This window comes from Myiozetetes cayanensis, unplaced genomic scaffold (assembly GCF_022539395.1).
Source record: "Myiozetetes cayanensis isolate MyiCay16 unplaced genomic scaffold, myiCay2020 scf2-11, whole genome shotgun sequence".
NCBI classification, from domain to species: domain Eukaryota; kingdom Metazoa; phylum Chordata; class Aves; order Passeriformes; family Tyrannidae; genus Myiozetetes; species Myiozetetes cayanensis.
The window spans coordinates 44,448,752-44,466,742 of NW_026087411.1; the positions used below are offsets into that span (position 1 = coordinate 44,448,752).

General features: G+C 42.8%; 1 protein-coding gene across 2 annotated transcripts; it reads left to right on the top strand.

The window, feature by feature from the left end:
- Nucleotides 1–9,376: 9,376 nt before the first annotated feature.
- TBXT (T-box transcription factor T) lies at nucleotides 9,377–16,846 on the top strand. Of its 2 annotated transcripts, none has more exons than XM_050316484.1 (8): nucleotides 9,377–9,598; nucleotides 9,741–10,005; nucleotides 10,578–10,712; nucleotides 11,464–11,525; nucleotides 11,619–11,680; nucleotides 12,474–12,650; nucleotides 14,144–14,276; nucleotides 15,790–16,846. In XM_050316484.1, exons 1-8 carry the CDS (start codon nucleotides 9,393–9,395, stop codon nucleotides 16,055–16,057), a joined length of 1,308 nt encoding a protein of 435 aa, XP_050172441.1. In that variant the 5' UTR covers nucleotides 9,377–9,392; the 3' UTR covers nucleotides 16,058–16,846. The 2 variants fall into 2 exon arrangements, with proteins under 2 accessions (XP_050172441.1, XP_050172442.1); XM_050316485.1 differs by having other exon boundaries at nucleotides 9,393–9,598; nucleotides 14,147–14,276; nucleotides 15,790–16,834.
- The last annotated feature ends 1,145 nt before the right edge of the window (nucleotides 16,847–17,991 follow it).

Below are 17,991 nucleotides of genomic sequence, written 5' to 3' on the forward strand. Positions count from 1 at the left end.
GCATCCTTCAGATGGCTTTTGCAAAGCACTGTGAAGCATGAAGCCTGGAGCAGGCAGTTACGTGTTTCCTCTGTCTCTCATGACAGCTGGTTGATATCCAGAAGGCTTTCTGGAGCTGTACTTCATCTTGGAAGGAAATCTGTGACTCTGTGTATCTATCTAGTTGTCTTCTTTTATCTTCTTGTTTTCTTTTCCTGTAATGTTTAAGCTACAAATGTATCCAACTTCTGTGGCTAATTTTAGGCATGAGAATCCAAATCAGTAACTTTATTTCTGCAATTGCTTTATCCAGCCTAACACAATTAGTTTGGCGAGTAAAGCTGAGAATGTGCATCCCTCTGTGTCTGAGGGCAGGTGGAAAATAGAAGTTGTGGGGGCTGAATTAATCTTAGTTTTCTACAGGTCTTCACTTTGGTAGGAATCGTAGGTATTTAGCATCACCAATTAACAGGTGACTTATTCAGGTGTTTGATTTTAGGCACCCAGATGGGTTGAATTTTGAGTTGTTTTTCTTTCTTGGGTTTGGATATAGGTGAGGAAAGGGTGGTACTCTATACCTTGTAAGATGTAAAAGTATGGAGGGAGAGAACTGGTTTAAGGTTGCATATCAGGATATATATAGAAGGAATAGGATTAAAGCCAAGCAGAGTAAAATGTGTGCACCACATGAGAAAAGAGAGAGCTTGCAAGCAAGATATGTTTGTCTGTAAGAGTGTTTTCCAAGACAAGCAAAGGAAATCTTAGCATGCACAGACATTTGAAAGGAATCTGGAAAAAAAAAGAGACATTTGCTGGACCCTGATCAGAAATGGTTTTCATGTCTGATATTGTCTCTGGATAGTTGGCATGAAACACAGTGATTTTTCTTAAAAATACATGGAGCAGCCAAAAGCTTGTAGCCACTTGTGCCTTGCTGAGAGATCAACTTCCATAAAACTGAGTTCCTTTAAAGAAGGTGCCATGCTGTCAGCACATCTGTCTTGAGAAAGGGAAGGAAGCACTGAAGGTGGAGGATTGCTTTTCATTAATTGCATCATATTGAGCTTCCAGGCAGACAAGTACTTGAGATGGCCAAAAGGTGGAGAGTTTTAAGGTCCTCCCCCTGTTTTCTATCTCCACCCCCCCTCCCCAAAAGAAATGTTTTGCTAAAAACTCCTTGTGGCAAAGCAAGGGCTTTAAAAGTAAAGCTATGATCAAAACAAAATATTTGGAGACTTGGTTAACTTCTAATGTGTATACTCTATCAAGTTACGCTTCTTCTTCACTGTTATTCAGGGTTCAAATCCCCAATAAAATTAAAAATATAAGCAAAAATGAAATAGGATCACAAGTCATTACCCAGTCTTGTAAATTCATGGCTAGGTTTCACGAACGAAGATTTGAGAAGGGCTCTACCCACTCTTGCTGCAAGTGCTCTAGTCTTGTAAATACAGGAGTCTTCAGCTGCCATCTGTTGTGCTGAGAAGAAAAATTGTAAGAACTGGGGAGGTATTCATCCTTCATTTAGTTTTATTCTTGTATGGATCACTCATGGAAAAACTTCTTATGCTTTCAGCAGAAATATTTCCTAGGTAAAATCTATAGAAACTAGCTGATGATTAAGAACTTCTTTAGCATAAACTTCATTAATAAAATGAGTTTATGGATTTTCTAATTTATTTGCCTGAAATGTATACCTGACATTAACTTAATATTGTTTTGGTGTTACACACTGTAATCTTGTATTTCTAGATGTAAAATGGGGTGAAAACTTTTCCCTGCATCACAACAGTTACTTTTTGAATAGAAATATATTTATTATAAGTGTACACAACCTAATATGTGACACAAGGCATCTTCCAAAGATAAAGTCTTGAATTAAATCCTATTTTTATCAAAGCTTTCAATGTGTTGAGGCTTGAAGTGAAGGGTTTTCTTCCCAAATGAAGGTGCCTTGAAGTTCTTTTCCTATGGTTCAGACTGACCCTGTCCTTGACATCTGGACAGACAGGAACAGGAAATTAATTCCTGGGTATACGTGGCATCTGCCACAATATTCTTGAAGTGAAATGCACCTTAAATTACTGACTTGGACAATACTGAAATCTTCTCTCTGTTTTCTTAAAAAGAATTTTTGCAAAGCCAGTGTTAAACACAAATAACGTGCTGTCAAAGGGATAGAATTCAAGGAGCTTCAATTAGTGGTATTTGTGGGGCTTTTATTAGTATAAAACAACAATGAATATAACATGACTGTGATTTGTTTTAATTCAACTTGTTTTTAAAAAAGCCAAAGAAGGCACATAAATGCTTGCAATGTGCCTGCAAGGTTATTAATGAATTTGGGTATTCCCAGCTTTATTAGTGTTAACATATGCAAGTGTTCCAAAAACATCCAGCAGGAAAAATGCACCCTTCTTAGAAAACCAGACTGAATTTGCATTACCAGAGATCAAAGGTTTTGAATTTTTGTTTTGACATGCAATTACTTTTCATTATGCATTATTAGCTTATTTGATACTTTCTTGCATTACAAATGGTTCTAGAGAAAATAAGGATGGGTATTAGCAATGAAAATTTCTGTATAATATTTTTGCCCTGAAGGTTACCAAAACGGAGGTCCTGAAGACTTGCTCAAAGTGAGAGAGTGAGTCAGTAGAGCCCAGAATCAGCTCTCCTTGCATCCAGACTCTTGTGCTGTACATTAGTCAACCATCTTCCCATAGTTCATTTAATACTTTCATATAATATGAAAATATTTATATCAGATGTGGAAAAGACTTTGCTGATGAAGGAAATGTGGGTAAGATGAAGAGTTAGGTGTAGAGAGTAGAGAGAGGTCACATACAGCTTGGAAGAAAGAAGTTAATTGCGTTCAGAGCAATATTAGAGAGGAGAGAGTGGAGGGGCCTAAAAAGTGGCTCAGTTGGTCTACAGGTGTGGTACACGTGAATTGAAATAATCTCTAGATGGAGTAAAGTTTCCATCCTTTCCTCTGAGCCTGCTGCACCAAGATGATGAAAACATCATCAGAGTTATGCAAAACTGTTGGTATCAGTCAGTAGAGGTTAACTCAAATGAAGTAAGGAAGAAAACAGTTTTCTGTCTGAGACCTTCCTTGCTGATGAGAAGCAAAGAATTTGCTTTCAGCAACCCTTCGTTGCTTAAGGTGTCCAAGTGCTTTTAATTTATATGGATGAGGGAGTTACCTAGAGCAAGAAATCAGAAAATAATCTTGGCAGTAAAGGATTCAGAAGGATCTGTAAGGTTTGAGGCCACGTTTAAGGCTAATTCCAAAACACAAGATAATCTAGATTTAGGTACGAGTTGCCTGGTGAATACTAAAAATCTTATCCTTATTTATAAAGTATAAAATAGCGCTCATTAGCGCTGTATGTTTGACTTTCCTGTGGACCAGTGAGGAGGAGGAAGAAAAGCTCTAAAACAGTAAAGGAAGGGAAAAAACTCCTCACAAAACAACAGAAAAGAGCTTGATTTGGTTTTAAAAATTCTGCAGTTACAAATTAGGACTTACATCTCTTTTTGTAGAGGTGTTAATACCGTCTACCTGTGAAGTACCCAGTTTGTCTTATACCTTACAGTAATTTTCATGAGATTCTCAAAGGAGAGAGAAAGGAAAAATTATGAATTTTCAACTGCCTTAAATCTTTCGTTGATGGTGAAAGTTTGATTCTTAGCACTGCATAATTTTATAAAGAGAGACAACACTTAGGGCAAAGATCAATATTCCCAGTAAAAGTCTGTTGTTTTGGTTATTAATGTCAGAAAATCTGAGGACTTTTGTATTTGAGACCTAAACATTAACTTTTTAAGTTACCCCAACCTATCTCAACAAGAAAGGCTGAGTTCACATTAATGCCCTTTGGGAACTATATGGATAGAAGTATAAGAAAAGGTAGTGTTTATGGTAGTCTCCCTACAGGACTCCTGTTAGGTCCTTTATAACAATGCTCATACTTTCTATCATTAGATTCCTATGGTCCCTGTTTGAAGCAGACATTGAGGTGCTGGAGTGGGTCCAGAGAAGAGCAACCAGGCTGGTGAAAGGACTTGAGCACAAGTCCTATGAAGAGAGACTGAGGGAGCTGGGGTTGTTTAGTCTGGAGAAGAGGAGGCTCAGAGGTGACCTCATCACTCTCTACAACTACCTGAAAGGAGGTTGTAGCCAGGTGGGGGTCGGTCTCTTCTCCCAGGCAATCAGCAGCAGGACAAGAGGGCATGGGCTTAAGCTCTGCCAGGGGAGGTTTAAGTTGGATATTAGAAAGAAGTTCTTTACAGAGAGAGTGATCAGGCATTGGAATGGCCTGCCCAGGGAGGTGGTGGATTCACCATCCCTGGAGGTTTTTAAGATGAGGCTGGATGTGGCACTGAGTGCCATGGTCTGGTAATGACAGTGGGGTTGGATCAAGGGTTGGACTTGATGATCTCGGAGGTCTCTTCCAACCCAGTTAATTCTATGATTCTATGATTCTGTGATTCTATGATTCTATGTCTTCATTGTGGGGTGGCTGTTTTTATTTTGGATTTGTTGTTTTGTTTTTGTTTGATTGTTTGTTTTTTTAGGGTTATCCTTTAGACCAGGATAATACAGTAAACAGTATCTAATACAGTACACAGTATCTATTATTCTACTACTTTTCTTTGCATCCACTGTAGTCCCTGTTGTGCCTGTCTCTCTTTGCAGCTTTTAACGAAATGACCTGTTAAGAGTGGTGGGTGGTTCTTATTTGTGTCACCTACTTGTTCCCACCAGTTCACTCAGGATAACTTGGTTTAAATTATGCTAGTCATCTAAGCAATATTGTTAAGATGTTGTAAAAGATATTCTAGCTCAAAATTTTGAATTTGGATCAAAAAGAGTCTGCTCTCAAGTTTGCTGATTTCATATATCTTTGTTCCAGACTCACCCTTATGGGCTTTCATGAGAGCTTCTGTTTGTTATTTTTCCCCAGTTGGTGCTGTCTAGTGCAGCAGGCGCTGAAGTGATTGGAAGTTTGATCATCGACTTTCATGAGGGAAACCTCAGGATCTGAGCATTTGATCTGGAGAGGGTGCTTAGCAGTACTCAAGCAAAGATCTGACTAAGTCAACGGGAGTTTTGCCACCTTCCAAAACTGCAGGATGGCACTTTGCCTTTGCCTTGCCCTCCCAAATGCTAAAGGGGGAAAGCAAAACAAACCAAAATCAACATGTTGTGCTCTGCTCAAACTACTTGAAAAGAAAATGTTTTTTAAAAATATGTATGCATCAAAACCTGTGGAGAAAATCAGTCCTATAAAATACTAAAAGTAGAGAACATGAAGCATACTTATTCCAGAGGCTTAATGCTCACAATGTATGAAGTTAAAATGGATAAAATCACTGTATGTTTTCCCAGGTTATCATGTCTTATGTAGGTGTATGTTAGCACAATGGGGTTACAAAATGGTAAGTTCTTATATAAAACTCTTCCAGCATGATCTTTAGGCTTTTTCTTGTTTAAGCCTTGTATATAGGGAAAAATGATATGCTCGATTAAATGAAATCCAGAAGCTTCCTAGGAAAATGGCATTTACATCCACATTAATGCCTCAATAGTAGTAGTATCAGTAAGAGATTCCTTCCCAGTGTCCAGGAAAAAGCAGCTGACAAGTAGAGATGAACATCTCTGTTACATATACATAATAACAAATATATTCATTTTTATTAAGGGGTGGGGGGGAAGTGGAAACCTAAGCAGTGGGAAAGCAGGTGTTTATTCTTCAAGGGTGGGAAGTTTTGACCTTTGAAAGGTGAGTTTCATCCCCAGGTGCAGTGGGTGCTGGCCCGGCCCACGGCTGCTGCCCGGGGCAGGATGGGATGGGGTGGGAGCGCTGCAAAGATGCGAGTCCGACACCAAGGGTGGTGTTAATAGCATGTGTCCCCCCCCAGAATCGAAAGTTGAAGGATAATTAAACAAATACCTCCAATACTTAAACACGTTCTCACATTTTCGCATGGCGTTCCCAGGCAGTTAAAGCTGCACAGGGGCAGCTGGTACCCGAGGGCTGCGGGACCTCGGGGACGGACTGGTTCCCGCTGGAAACGTGTCTGGGTGTTTGCGATGTCCCGAGGAATAAGATAGAGAATGACTGACAGGCCTTCTGAACCCAAAGTAACAGCTGGAGGCTACTGCTCTTCCCATGCAAGAGGAAAAGTATTGCTATAAATCGGGAATCTTTATAGCTGTTCAGCTGAAGGAAGTTTTTTGGCTGTAAACTGTCATGCACTGCAGCTCCCAGTGAAAAGACTGTGGAAGTGGGGAATCCTCTCTCCTGAGAACCAAAGTGCAATTAAGATCAGACAGAGAGGGAAGGAAATAAAATAAAGACAACAGGAATCTAAACCGAGGAAAAACTTTACAGTTTGGGCTTGTTGGATATTTTGGGGTGGTTGTTAGGTTGGTTTTGGTTTTTTCCCGGTTCCAAAGATTATGTATAAACTCCTGGAAAGGGGTGTTTTCTTCATGGTTATTTCAAAATTGATAGCTGGAGAGACTTCTTTTTGGAAAGACCAACTAAATTTGAGAGCATACATCATTTGTCTGGGATGAGTGGCTCGCTCATTTGCTAAGTATTAAATAAAACTTGAGATATATTGAATTAAATTGAACTCCAACTCTCTTCCTTTTGTCTAAAGAGAGCGATCAGTGCAAAAAGTATTAACTGTATAGATAAGTGTCTGCTGCCGAAGGACTTCCCATTTCTTGAGAGTATATACATATATGCACAGAGGAATTAGTCCTTCCTTGAAGCATCGATCTGGAAGGACTAAATGGTGTTTTAAAAACTCAGATCACCTAAATACACATTTAGATCGTCTCTAGTTATTTTATTTATTCATTTTTGGTATGGTTCATTTTCTACGGAAACCGCTCCGTCGCTTTCAATTCCGGCTGTTCCCGCTGCTTTCGGCTCTTAAAACACGTTCATTGTCAGGTGGGGTAGAGCTGAGGAAGAGCTGAGGCTGGAGACTGCCTACACGGGACCCATCATCACCGCCCCCACCACTCTCGTCCCCTTTCCCCTCCACGGACCGTACCCTAAAAGCGATGCGACTTCTGCAAGAGTTGAAAAGTCTCTCTCTGTCACCTGCACGGAGCGGGCGACTGTCCGTGCAAGTCCTTCTTCGGGGTTAGCCTTTCCTGGTGCTCAGCTTTTTGTTTAAGGATTAAGATGTTTGAAATGTCTCCTTCAAAGCACGAACCCGAAGATGGGGCTGCCAGCCCATTCGAAGGCCAGTGTGCTTTAAGTGCTCGTGGCTTTTGTTAGGTCGTGTTTGCTTGTTTTGAGTGGAGCGCCTTCAGTGAAATAAACACCTGATAGCGAAAAGATCATCTCCAGCTACCACTAGCAGTGACTACATATCAACTTAGTAAACTTTGTCCATAATTCCTTTGCAAATGCTGCTTACCCCTTCCAAAGAGCACAAAAAGCAGGCGGTGCTCAGGCAGAAAGAACTTTAAGAAACTTTAACGCAGATATTAATCTGAAGGGTTAACATTTTTTTTCGCGTTTCTACACAGTGGTTGAAGAGAGGTGGCTTGCGGAATTCGGCACATCGGGTTGAAGGGGGGAAAAAAAGCTCTGCGGAGTTAAGTTAATGGTGTATGAGCCCGATGGTGCTGTGTAATGAAAATACAGCCCTAAACTTTAGCTCCTAAACCAAAAAGAAACCGAAGGTAATAGTGGAAGGTCTGGGATTATTTGAAGTTTGACGAGGGCAGACACGCTCAGGCTGCTGCTCAGCTGGGTGCGGAGTGTGGAAAGGCAGGACGTGCAGGCAGGAGGTGTCTCTCCGCAGAAAGAGCCGGTGCCCGGACTGAACCAGCGTCTGCATTCTGCAAAAAGAACCTTCAGTGTGCCTTCCCCTGGCAGCCCTGACTTCCAGCTCCTTCTGCGGCCAGACAGCTCGACAGTGTAACCTGGGCACTTTCTCCTTAAATATGAAAAATCCCGGCAAAGATGATGCGCTGTGTTTGGAGAAGAAGAGGTGCCTATTTTAGAAACAACTCTGATTTTTACACCGCGCCCCTTCTTTTTCCCTCTCCTTTGCTCCCGTTTAAAGGACTTGTTATTGTTTAAAGAGACCCCATTGAACTATTTCCTGCTCATTGTCACCTCTCTCCCCCTCACCCTCTATCCAGGGATTCTCACGGAAAGGTAATAAACTGTTTCCCTCACACCACAGACCGCCACAGCCCCGGAGAATGCAAACTATTACAACACCGGCTGGCGGGAGTGCTTCAGAGCATCCCTCCTCTCCCTCGTCCCAGCTCTTGTTTTTGTGTCAAATAACTTTAAAAGAAGTTCAGCCCGCCGCAAAGTTTCACCCGTGAGGCTCAGCCTCCACTCTTGCCCGCAGGAACTCGCGGGGGTTTCTCCTTGTTACACGAAAGTGTAACTTTAGCTGTCGATCTGTGTTTTTCAGAAGTACGTTTTTATTTATGTGGGATGACAGGTAACCATTCATCTGATTTTTAGATTTTTTTCTTTTTTTAATATTTTATTTAGGTAGGGTGGCTGGAAACCATCGCTGTCGAGCATCTCGCCTGCGAAGGCGCTTCCTGTGCTGGTGGTGCTATGTGGCAAACTTCGACTTTTCTCACGGGTGGGCTCTTGGGCTCACTTAAAACCGGGGAGACGGTGTCGGGGAGTGCCCGTGCTGTGCCAGGTTCGTGGTCAGCCGCTTTACAATGCTGTTTCGGCTCTTTGGATAAATTTTACTGCAAGGTTTGTCGTTGCCAACTGCATCCTTCACTGAAGCAGTAGTGTCTGTCAAGGGGGCAGGGGCAGCGCGGGAACGGGGATGGGTGTGGATGCTGACAGCCTGCGGCTGCTTGCCGAGAAGGACTTCCCGTTTTTTCCCCTAAACATGGATCAGTGGCGGGGGTGTCTCCCGCCGAGGACTGACTGCCTAAAAGCGGACCGTGGGGCTGGCTGCGCCGGTGGCTGCGGCGGGCGGGTGCCGCGCTCGCCGGTTGTGAGGCTGTTGCCGAGATGGGCCATTTCCTCCGCGGCTGCCGGAGCCCCGGCCCCGGCGGCTTTGATAGAGGTGCAAACATTTGGGGGCAGATTTACATAAAATAGCCGCGTTCAATCCCGCGGGCCGCAATTAAACATCACAGGCCCCCGCGGGCCCCGCTGTGATATGGCCGCGGGCAGCCAATGGCGGGGCCCGGCCCGCCGGATCAAAGGCGCCGCCCGCCAATCAGCGGGGCCCCCCCGTGGTCGCGGTGATGTCACCGGGGGGGCGTTTATGGCGGGCTATAACAGCGCTGGGGCCGCCCAGGGCCAGGGGAGGCAGCGCCGGGCCCGGCTCTGCTCGGGGCTGCGCCACGGAGCTGCCCCGTCGGGCGGGCGCGGGGCCACAGCATGAGCTCCCCCGGCCCGGAGGGCGCGGGCAAGCCCCCGCAGTACCGCGTGGACCACCTGCTGAGCGCCGTGGAGAGCGAGATGCAGGCGGGCAGCGAGAAGGGCGACCCCACGGAGCGGGAGCTGCGCGTCGCGCTGGAGGACAGCGACCTGTGGCTGCGCTTCAAGGAGCTCACCAACGAGATGATTGTCACCAAGAACGGCAGGTAGGGAGGGAGGGAGAGAGGGAGAGGGAAGGGGGTGCCGCCGGCCCCGCTCCCGGCCGCCCGCAGGGGGGTGAGGGGGTCCCGGGGCCGGGGTTTGCGGAGTGACCCCCGCCGTACCCCGCGCCTCCGTGTCGCCCCGCAGGAGGATGTTCCCGGTGCTGAAGGTGAGCGTGTCGGGGCTGGATCCAAACGCCATGTACTCCTTCCTGCTGGACTTCGTGGCGGCCGACGGGCACCGCTGGAAGTACGTGAACGGGGAGTGGGTACCGGGCGGGAAGCCGGAGCCGCAGGCGCCCAGCTGCGTCTACATCCACCCTGACTCGCCTAATTTCGGCGCCCACTGGATGAAGGCGCCCGTCTCCTTCAGTAAAGTCAAACTCACCAACAAGCTCAACGGCGGCGGCCAGGTAAGCACTGGCACAGGCACCGGGACATGTCGGGCAGCGGAGCTGGACCGACCCAACCCGACCCCTCCTGTCCCTGCGGGGCGGCAGGTCCTGCCAAGCCCCCTGCTCACTCACCCTCTCCTTAAAGCTCCTTTTCATACTGCTGGGGTGAGTTGTGCTTCCCCCTCCGTCTACCCCCTGCACCTCCTCCCCAACTTCGTTCCTTCAGGAGACTTGTTCTTTCCACCGAAGATGGATGCCTTGATGTTTTATGACTTTCCTGTTTAGAAGTCTCTTTCTGATCTGAATAATGCCAAGGATGTGGTAGATGAATCTTTCTGGCTAGTGTGTCACTGATGTGTTAGTGACTCTGCAAGCACCTTGTCAAGTAATAGGGATAAGAATAACTACGCACAAAGTTGTGGTGTCTGTTCCCAGTGCACTTCTCCTTCTCTTACAGCTTCAGTTTTAGGGTTTATTCACACCTGTTGCTTTTTTCTTTTAGATACTTTAAAACCTGTGTGCTCTCTCTACCTGCCAGCATCTGCCACTAGTTCTGTCCCTGCTCACCTGCTCTGTCCACTTGCTCACAGATCATGTTGAACTCCCTGCACAAGTATGAGCCAAGGATTCATATAGTGCGAGTGGGTGGCCCACAGCGGATGATCACCAGCCATTCCTTCCCAGAGACCCAGTTTATAGCCGTGACGGCCTACCAGAACGAGGAGGTATGCACAGCAGGGAAGAAAGGATGCCACTACCAGGAAATTTTAAGTGGCAAAGTGCATGTTACAGAGCAAAATAATGGATTTCTTTTCAAGTTTTTCAATTCTTCCTGTGCTTTTTTTTTTTTTAACCTAAATATAAAAACTTGAATTAATGTATGTAAAAGACCTATAAATGTATTATAGCGTTCCGATAAAGTTCTGATCACTCTCTCAACATGTACTGCAAATTCTTTGTAGGAGAGTCATTCTTTAAAGATTCTGTGGGGCAAACAACTATGATAAAAAAATATGGTTGTCATTTTCAGCTACACAGGGAAATAACTGGATGTGCCAGTTTTGGAACGGCCCTTTTTCTGTTAGCCTAAATTTGTATCTATGTTGAATGAATCTGCAAATTACCAATCTTTCTGAGATTTCTCTGATGTCCATTTTGCTCTGACTAGAAATGTGAAGATTTTTATAACTCTTTAGTGTACTACCTTTCTTAGGTGTTTCCTTAGATGATCAATAAACCTGTGCAATTCAGTCTCTTAGAATTCGTCAGAGAAACTAATTCCTAGCCCTTTGATAATACTTCAGACCTTAAAGAGCTGTTTAATTGATGTCTGTAGGTTGCTATTATGGCCCTACTTTTATTTCTTAAAAGTAAGATTTTTACCAACTTCAGTGTATAGTCCTAATTAAAATCCTAATGTCAGTGTGATAATGAATGGTGATACTTGTGAATAAAGATATTTGTTGTTGTTTTTAGATCACAGCTTTAAAAATTAAATACAATCCGTTTGCAAAGGCATTTCTTGATGCAAAAGAAAGGTGAGAGTTCTTAATTTAATTCTAAAGTGTGGATTTCTAGCGTACATTTGTAGAGGCATATTCTTAACTAATGCAACACGGTTTCTTTTATAGAAGTGATCACAAAGATATGATGGAGGAAGTGGGAGACAATCAGCAGTCTGGGTATTCACAGTGTACGTTTCCTTTCATTACACATCATGAGCGTAATTTTCTTCCATCTCATCTGTTAAGTTAAGCAAAACTTGGAGACCGCTGTTTGCTGGCTGGCTTGTTAGTTCATAGGGAGAATAGTATTAACAATCCTTGTGATTGCGGTTTGTGCAGGTTTATGACTGTATAAACATTATGATCTCTGTGGTTAAGACTTCTTTTCTTACACTCAAAATTGTTTAATAGAATGTTGCAATTGCCTTCATGTCCAAAAAGACAAGTGCCCTTGTCAGCAGTGTTCACGGGGATATGGAGACAAAAGTTTATTTCATAGAATTACTGAAACAGTACTTATGTTTTAAGTATTTTAAGAAAAATATGGGCATTCGCCCAAAGTTTTTTCAGATGATTAAAAAGTATTAGTGTTTTAATGATTTCTGTTTTAACAGATGATTGTCAAAAAAGCCCACGGGCTATAAAGGGGGGGGAGTTGATTTGCAGTAGGAATTATTTTGTTTCAGAGGAAATACTTAATTTTTAAGAGTAGTTCTTAGCACTCTGAGAAACTTCAGAGCTTAGCTACAGATTGAGCTTGAAGAGCAATTTAGAACTGAATAACATGCTAACAATTACTGAGCACATACTACCTACATATGGCAGGGTTTAACAATTTCTGTGTTTCTTTACTGTGATTGTAATGAAATGGTAATTTAAAAAATAACGTTGGCTTGACATGGGGATTTTTTTAAGCTGTTGTTTCTCTTCCTGCCTGGCTGCATTACATACCCCTCTTACAGACCTGTTGCTTCCCCACAGTAGGTAGTTGGCTTATTCCTGGGACTGGGACTCTCTGCCCCCCTGCCAATCCTCACCCCCAGTTTGGAGCCCCCCTGTCACTCTCCCCTGCTCACAGCTGTGAAAGATACTCGTCGCTGAGGAACCACCGTCCTGCCCCCTACGCCACCCCTTACACCCATAGAAACAACTCGCCAAGTAAGTCTGATGTTACAGCTCTGTAAAAAGGTGGGGGATGAGTGGAGGGATGCGAACTTTGAGCAGTGGTATTGTGCACAATGCCCCAGAAATTAAGGTCGCTAAGTAGCTCAGTTTGTGCAGAAGGCTTAGGGTCAGCATTGCAAAGGAATGTCCCCAGTCTCTTTATGATGGAAAAACTGTCCCCTGGTAATTGATCAGACTATATTGAGCTGGCTTTGTCTTGTGCTCTTGAGTTCTTGAAACCATTGAGCTTAAACTTTTTTATTTTTTTTTTTTTAATTTTGAAAATAAGGACTTTAATGATTATTTATAGGCAGTACACTGAAATGAAGGTGTACCTCTGGTTCTGTTAGTATCCGTTATTATTAACACATAATAATTGAGGGCCTGATTATGTTAGTTTCAGTTGCCAATAGCTGTAGTTAATGTCCGTGCCATGACTGCATAAAAAGAAATAATATGGAGTTGAGTAAATTGCAGAGCTATTAAAAGTTGTGCTCAGAGATAGGCAAATATCTTAAGGCTTAGTGTCTCAAGCACTAGCTACTTAAGGGAGAAAAAAACATTTTTAATTGATTTTTTTTAAAATATATTTTCTTTCTTCTCACAAAGGCTGTATAGATGTTGTAGGTTCCCATAAAAATTATTTAATATTTTGAATTATGGAGTAATACACAGGGCTTCTAGATGCAGCCTGACCAATCTCATATGTAGCTTTGTAGTTCATTTTGAAGTGAAAAACTAGTTTTCTGTGGACTTTTCTCGCATTGTGGAAATTTTTATGCAAGTTTTGTGATTTAAATAATAAAAGAAGAAAACACATGTGGTGTTCCTTTTTGTTCCCTGGTCCTTGGCAATAGATAGTTGTATGGGATTCCCTTTATAGCTTCCTAGTGCCTCTGCTATATTGGCCAGCCAGTTTTGGTCACAAGCTGAGTAGTCTAAGCCACAGTCCAGTCATTCCTAATGGTGCCCAGGGTGGACTTCAAAGCCCATGGCAGCTCAGCTCAAAACTGGGATGTGTGATTCAGTAATATGCTTTTTATCCAGGTCTGCCAGACTGTTACTGCTGGCATAGGTGATGGAGATCAAGAAGGTGCCCTGCAAGGTCCCCAGGTGACTGGGACAGTGTCAGTAAAGAGCCTGCCTCTTCCCACAGACTGAATAAACAAGTATGGGCTAAATTAGCAGGTGGTTTGCAGATAGCATTTTGGCTATAGCTTCTTCACAGGAATAAGACTTCACAGTCATGAGTTGAGCAAAACAGCATATCAGGGCAATGGCAGTGAAAGGTTGAGCTTGACACAGCTGGTTGTGGCTTCATTTTCTTCATTTTTTTTCCTCTCTGTGTGGGTAATTTTGTCTTTTTTTTTTTTTTCCTTTTTTCAAGGTAGTAGTTGAGGGGGGTGGTTTAAAGCTATAGATTGCATTTAAATGCAAGATTATGTGGCCTGATTCTAGTGTGTTTAAGTGATTATTTGTTTTCTCAGCAGCCTATGCCGATAACTCCTCTGCTTGCCTATCCATGCTGCAGTCCCATGACAACTGGTCTTCTCTAGGAGTTACTACACACACAGCGATGCTGCCCATGAGTCACAACACTGGCACAGCTACCAGCTCCAGGTAGGATTCTGTCCTCAGCAGCCCTCAAATGGATGCCTTGGTACTTTCTAGGAAGAGGGGGCTGAAAAAGGAGATAGTCACCAGCAAATTAGAAATCCTTCTGGCCACGTGTGAATCATTAGTTCTCTGTGAGGCACTGAGAAGGACTATTCACAAGGAAAACTGAATTGAAGAAACAGAATTTTTTTTAATGTTTTGGTTTTGGAAATGTAGCTACTAGTGACAGCAGTATTTGATAGATTATGGATTGAAAATCACTTAGATAAACATTACATTGAATTTGATGATGCTTTCTTAAGTTTCATCTCCTTTCAGCATAATGGTGTTTTAAAAATTTATTTTTTTATTTCTTTCATTTTGCCCAGTCACTGCTTTCTCAGCCATCTCCATAAATCCTTGTTCTGCTACAAATGTTGGGGGCAGTGAACTGTATAGTGGAGAAGGAGCACACTGTTGGGGCAGTAATTCTTTACTTAAGCCTTGCCACTCTAACCAGCATAGCATGGTGGTGAAAGTCCATATACATGTGGTGAAAGTCTTAGTATTTTGTGATCATAAAAATGTATCTTTTTTCCTCTTTTTACTTATTATCGTAATTAAACTTTTGGATCCTTTAGCAGAGATTTAGCTTACAGTTAGTCCCTTGGAACTAAACTTGAGAATTCAAAGACAGACTGAAAAGGTGGTAAAATATTTGCTGTTAACCACAGAGGGACAAGGTTTGAACATCTTCCTCAACAATTCAGGCCTACCATTCTATTTGTGGAAAGCATTTTTATTTGAACCATGCACATGGACACTCGGCTGTTAATCAGACTATGTACTACTACTCAGTAGTTGTGGGTAGTAGGTGTGTAGCAGTAGGTGTGTTTATACATATGTGTTTGTGTATGTAGATACTTAGAGAAGAGAGAGTGCAGAGGCTCTAGTGTCCTGATGAGGCTTTTTTCCTTTCAAGCAGCCCTTTCTGTAATATCTGTGTCATCTGCAGCCATCTGCAGTCTGGCTTCTAACCTGAGCTGATGAGCAAAGAGGGCTGAGTTGCTGTTTGGAGGCATCCATCCCTGTCTGACTACAGAGGCACCCAAGGGGTTAGGATTCTAACAGACTCATGGCAGTGTATTCAAACCTGGCTGCCTCCAACAGCTGCTGTGTCCACCTCCACCATGTGCCTTTCCCCCTAATGCCATCATAGCTCAGAAATCAGTTCTCAAACCTCTGCATTTTTCAGCCAGCCAGTTCATTTCTCAACTTGGCTTAAAATTGGCTAGTATACCTAGTGCTGGAACCTGCTGTTGGAAAACAGGGAGATTGGATTTATTTGTGAGGCTGCCATGAATGCGAATCCTGCCTGAGGGTCCTTCGTACCTCACAGTGACTGGGAACTGCCTAGTGAATTTCATCATCTCCAGCAAATGGACCCAGCCTGGGGTCTGTGTTGTGACCTGAGAAACTGCCAGCAGGCGCTAGAGTCACTAATAACTTGTTTTGTTTATCGCTTTCCCTCTTTCAGTCAGTACCCCAACTTATGGTCTGTGAGTAACAGCACCATCACACCGGTGTCTCAGTCAAGCGGGATGTCCAATGGCCTGAGCTCCCAGTTTTTGCGTGGCTCTCCTGCACACTACACTGCTCTTCCTCACCCCGTCACAGCCACCTCCTCTGCCTCGCCCCTGTACGACGGCGGGGCACCCACAGACCTGCCCGACAGCCAATATGATGCCTCTGCACATGCCAGGCTGGCATCCACGTGGACACCTGTCACGCCCCCTTCCATGTAAACCTCGACCTTTTCCTCTAAGGCAGACTTTTTAGCTACTGAATTGCTTTAAATGCTTAATCCTGAAGGAAGACAAAAAGGAGACATGAAGGAAACTGCAAACAAAGCATCTGCACTGCTTTGCATAGAGCATCTGTATTATACCTCTTATAGTGAACAGTGCATCACTGACTTCATGTAGAGTTTACAAATCTGGTGAGTGTGCAATTCTGAGAGCAGATTCACTGCTTTTAATATTTTTCCTTTTTTAAAGTTTGATAGACTTAAGTTTTAAGTTTTTTACTTAGATTCCAAATTTCTCAGTGTTCTGATATATTTGGACCTGAAATTTGGCATTGTTCTTAAGTTGCTCAAAACTGGTTTTCAGTTAATTTTTTTAAATTACAAACTTAGCTATAATCATGAGAAGACTTATTAACCATCTAGTTAGAAGCATTCTGAAATATGCACAAATGTAGCTGAGGAGTGAAGTTTTTGGAAAATCATGTGCACTAACACGTATTTGCCTCACAAATACGTTGTGTTCTTAACTGTATGCTTATTTCCTTGCTGCTGAATTAATGTTGAGACAATCTGCAAGAACTATAATTTTCCCAATAAGAGCAGTATTAATGTTTGGTCTAAAAAGTTTTACCCAAAAGACTCCTTTTAGAGGTAAGTTTTGCTGTTTGATTATATAGATTTCAGAAACCCATCAGCTTAACTAAACATCTCATTTCAAACAGCCGGTGTCTAATTAGGAGCCCTATCCAAAACGTTTTGAGACATTGAAAATACATCACTGTTTTTTTGTTGTTGTTGTTTTGTTTTGTTTTGTTTTTTTTTAAATGGTCTTTGTCTCAGGCCTTAAGGGAGGGAGTTCAACACCTGGAGAATCATTGTAATTTATTTTATGTCAATCTTCTTCTCTGATCTATATTTATTATTTGGTAAGTTACAACGTTATTTTCTACATGTTAAGATATGTAAATAATCCCTCAACCAGCATTGTACTCTTTTAAGACAATCATGTGGGATATTTAACAACATGGATGTAAGTAGTTAACTTATTGTAAGAGGGAAATCTGTAGTTATGAAGAATTTTGGGGAAAAGTGCAGATACCCTAAGATTTAAAATACACTGGCTGCTTGACTTGCTGCAATGAACAGGTCTTCATAAAATACCTCCTTCGTGACTGATATTAAGTAATGTGATCCAAATCTCTAATGTAAGCTAACCCAAAACATTGGCTTAAAGCGTGCCCTTAGACATGTCTCTTTCTCCCACTGGCAAATATATGTCCTGGGGTAAGGGAGTTCTTCTGCATAAGCCATAATAAATAACTTTTATAATGAAGTGCCTAAATAGTGAAGCAAAATTCTGTATCAGGGAATTCCTTAAATAACTGATTGATGTGTGCTCATGTGCTACAGTGCAACTTTAAGATGGAAAAGCAAGTATTTGCCACTATTCTGGGCTATTTAGCACCCTAGGGGCAGGTCCCTGCACCTCGAAAGGCTTTGGCAGGGCTTTCTCCCTGCAGAGGGATCTGTGTGCAACTGTGGGCTGCGGTCTCCTGAGGGTGGTACTCCAGCAGGAGATGGCATCAGACGCGAATGGCTGCATGGCCGCATCCTCTGTCAATATGTAAATATTGATCTAAGTGCTCCTGTTTTACTGTGAAGGTACATTGTGTAAATGATGTAAGTGCATTTTTATTTAGACTATTTTGTAGAAATTAGCAACGTATTTCATTGTGAGGTTTTATACTTGTATTTTGGAAGCATAATTTAACTTGGAAAAAAAAAAGTAAAGATTCTTAAAACCCAGTGCTTGATTTTTAGTTTATGGGAGTGGTGGGAAAGGTGAAACAAATACACATCAGCCATATTGAAGCTGCACTATGTTGACCTTCCATGGAGCAGTTTCACAAATGGGTCCTGCTGCAACATGAA

What these genes read in the sequence shown, in the direction of transcription:
- TBXT (XM_050316484.1), top strand. Translation starts at nt 9,393, where the DNA reads ATGAGCTCCCCCGGCCCGGAGGGCGCGGGCAAGCCCCCGCAGTACCGC. An exon ending in AGCTCAACGGCGGCGGCCAG is followed by an intron (nt 10,006 to 10,577) that starts GTAAGCACTGGC and finishes ACTTGCTCACAG; the next exon opens with ATCATGTTGAACTCCCTGCA. An exon ending in CGGCCTACCAGAACGAGGAG is followed by an intron (nt 10,713 to 11,463) that starts GTATGCACAGCA and finishes TGTTGTTTTTAG; the next exon opens with ATCACAGCTTTAAAAATTAA.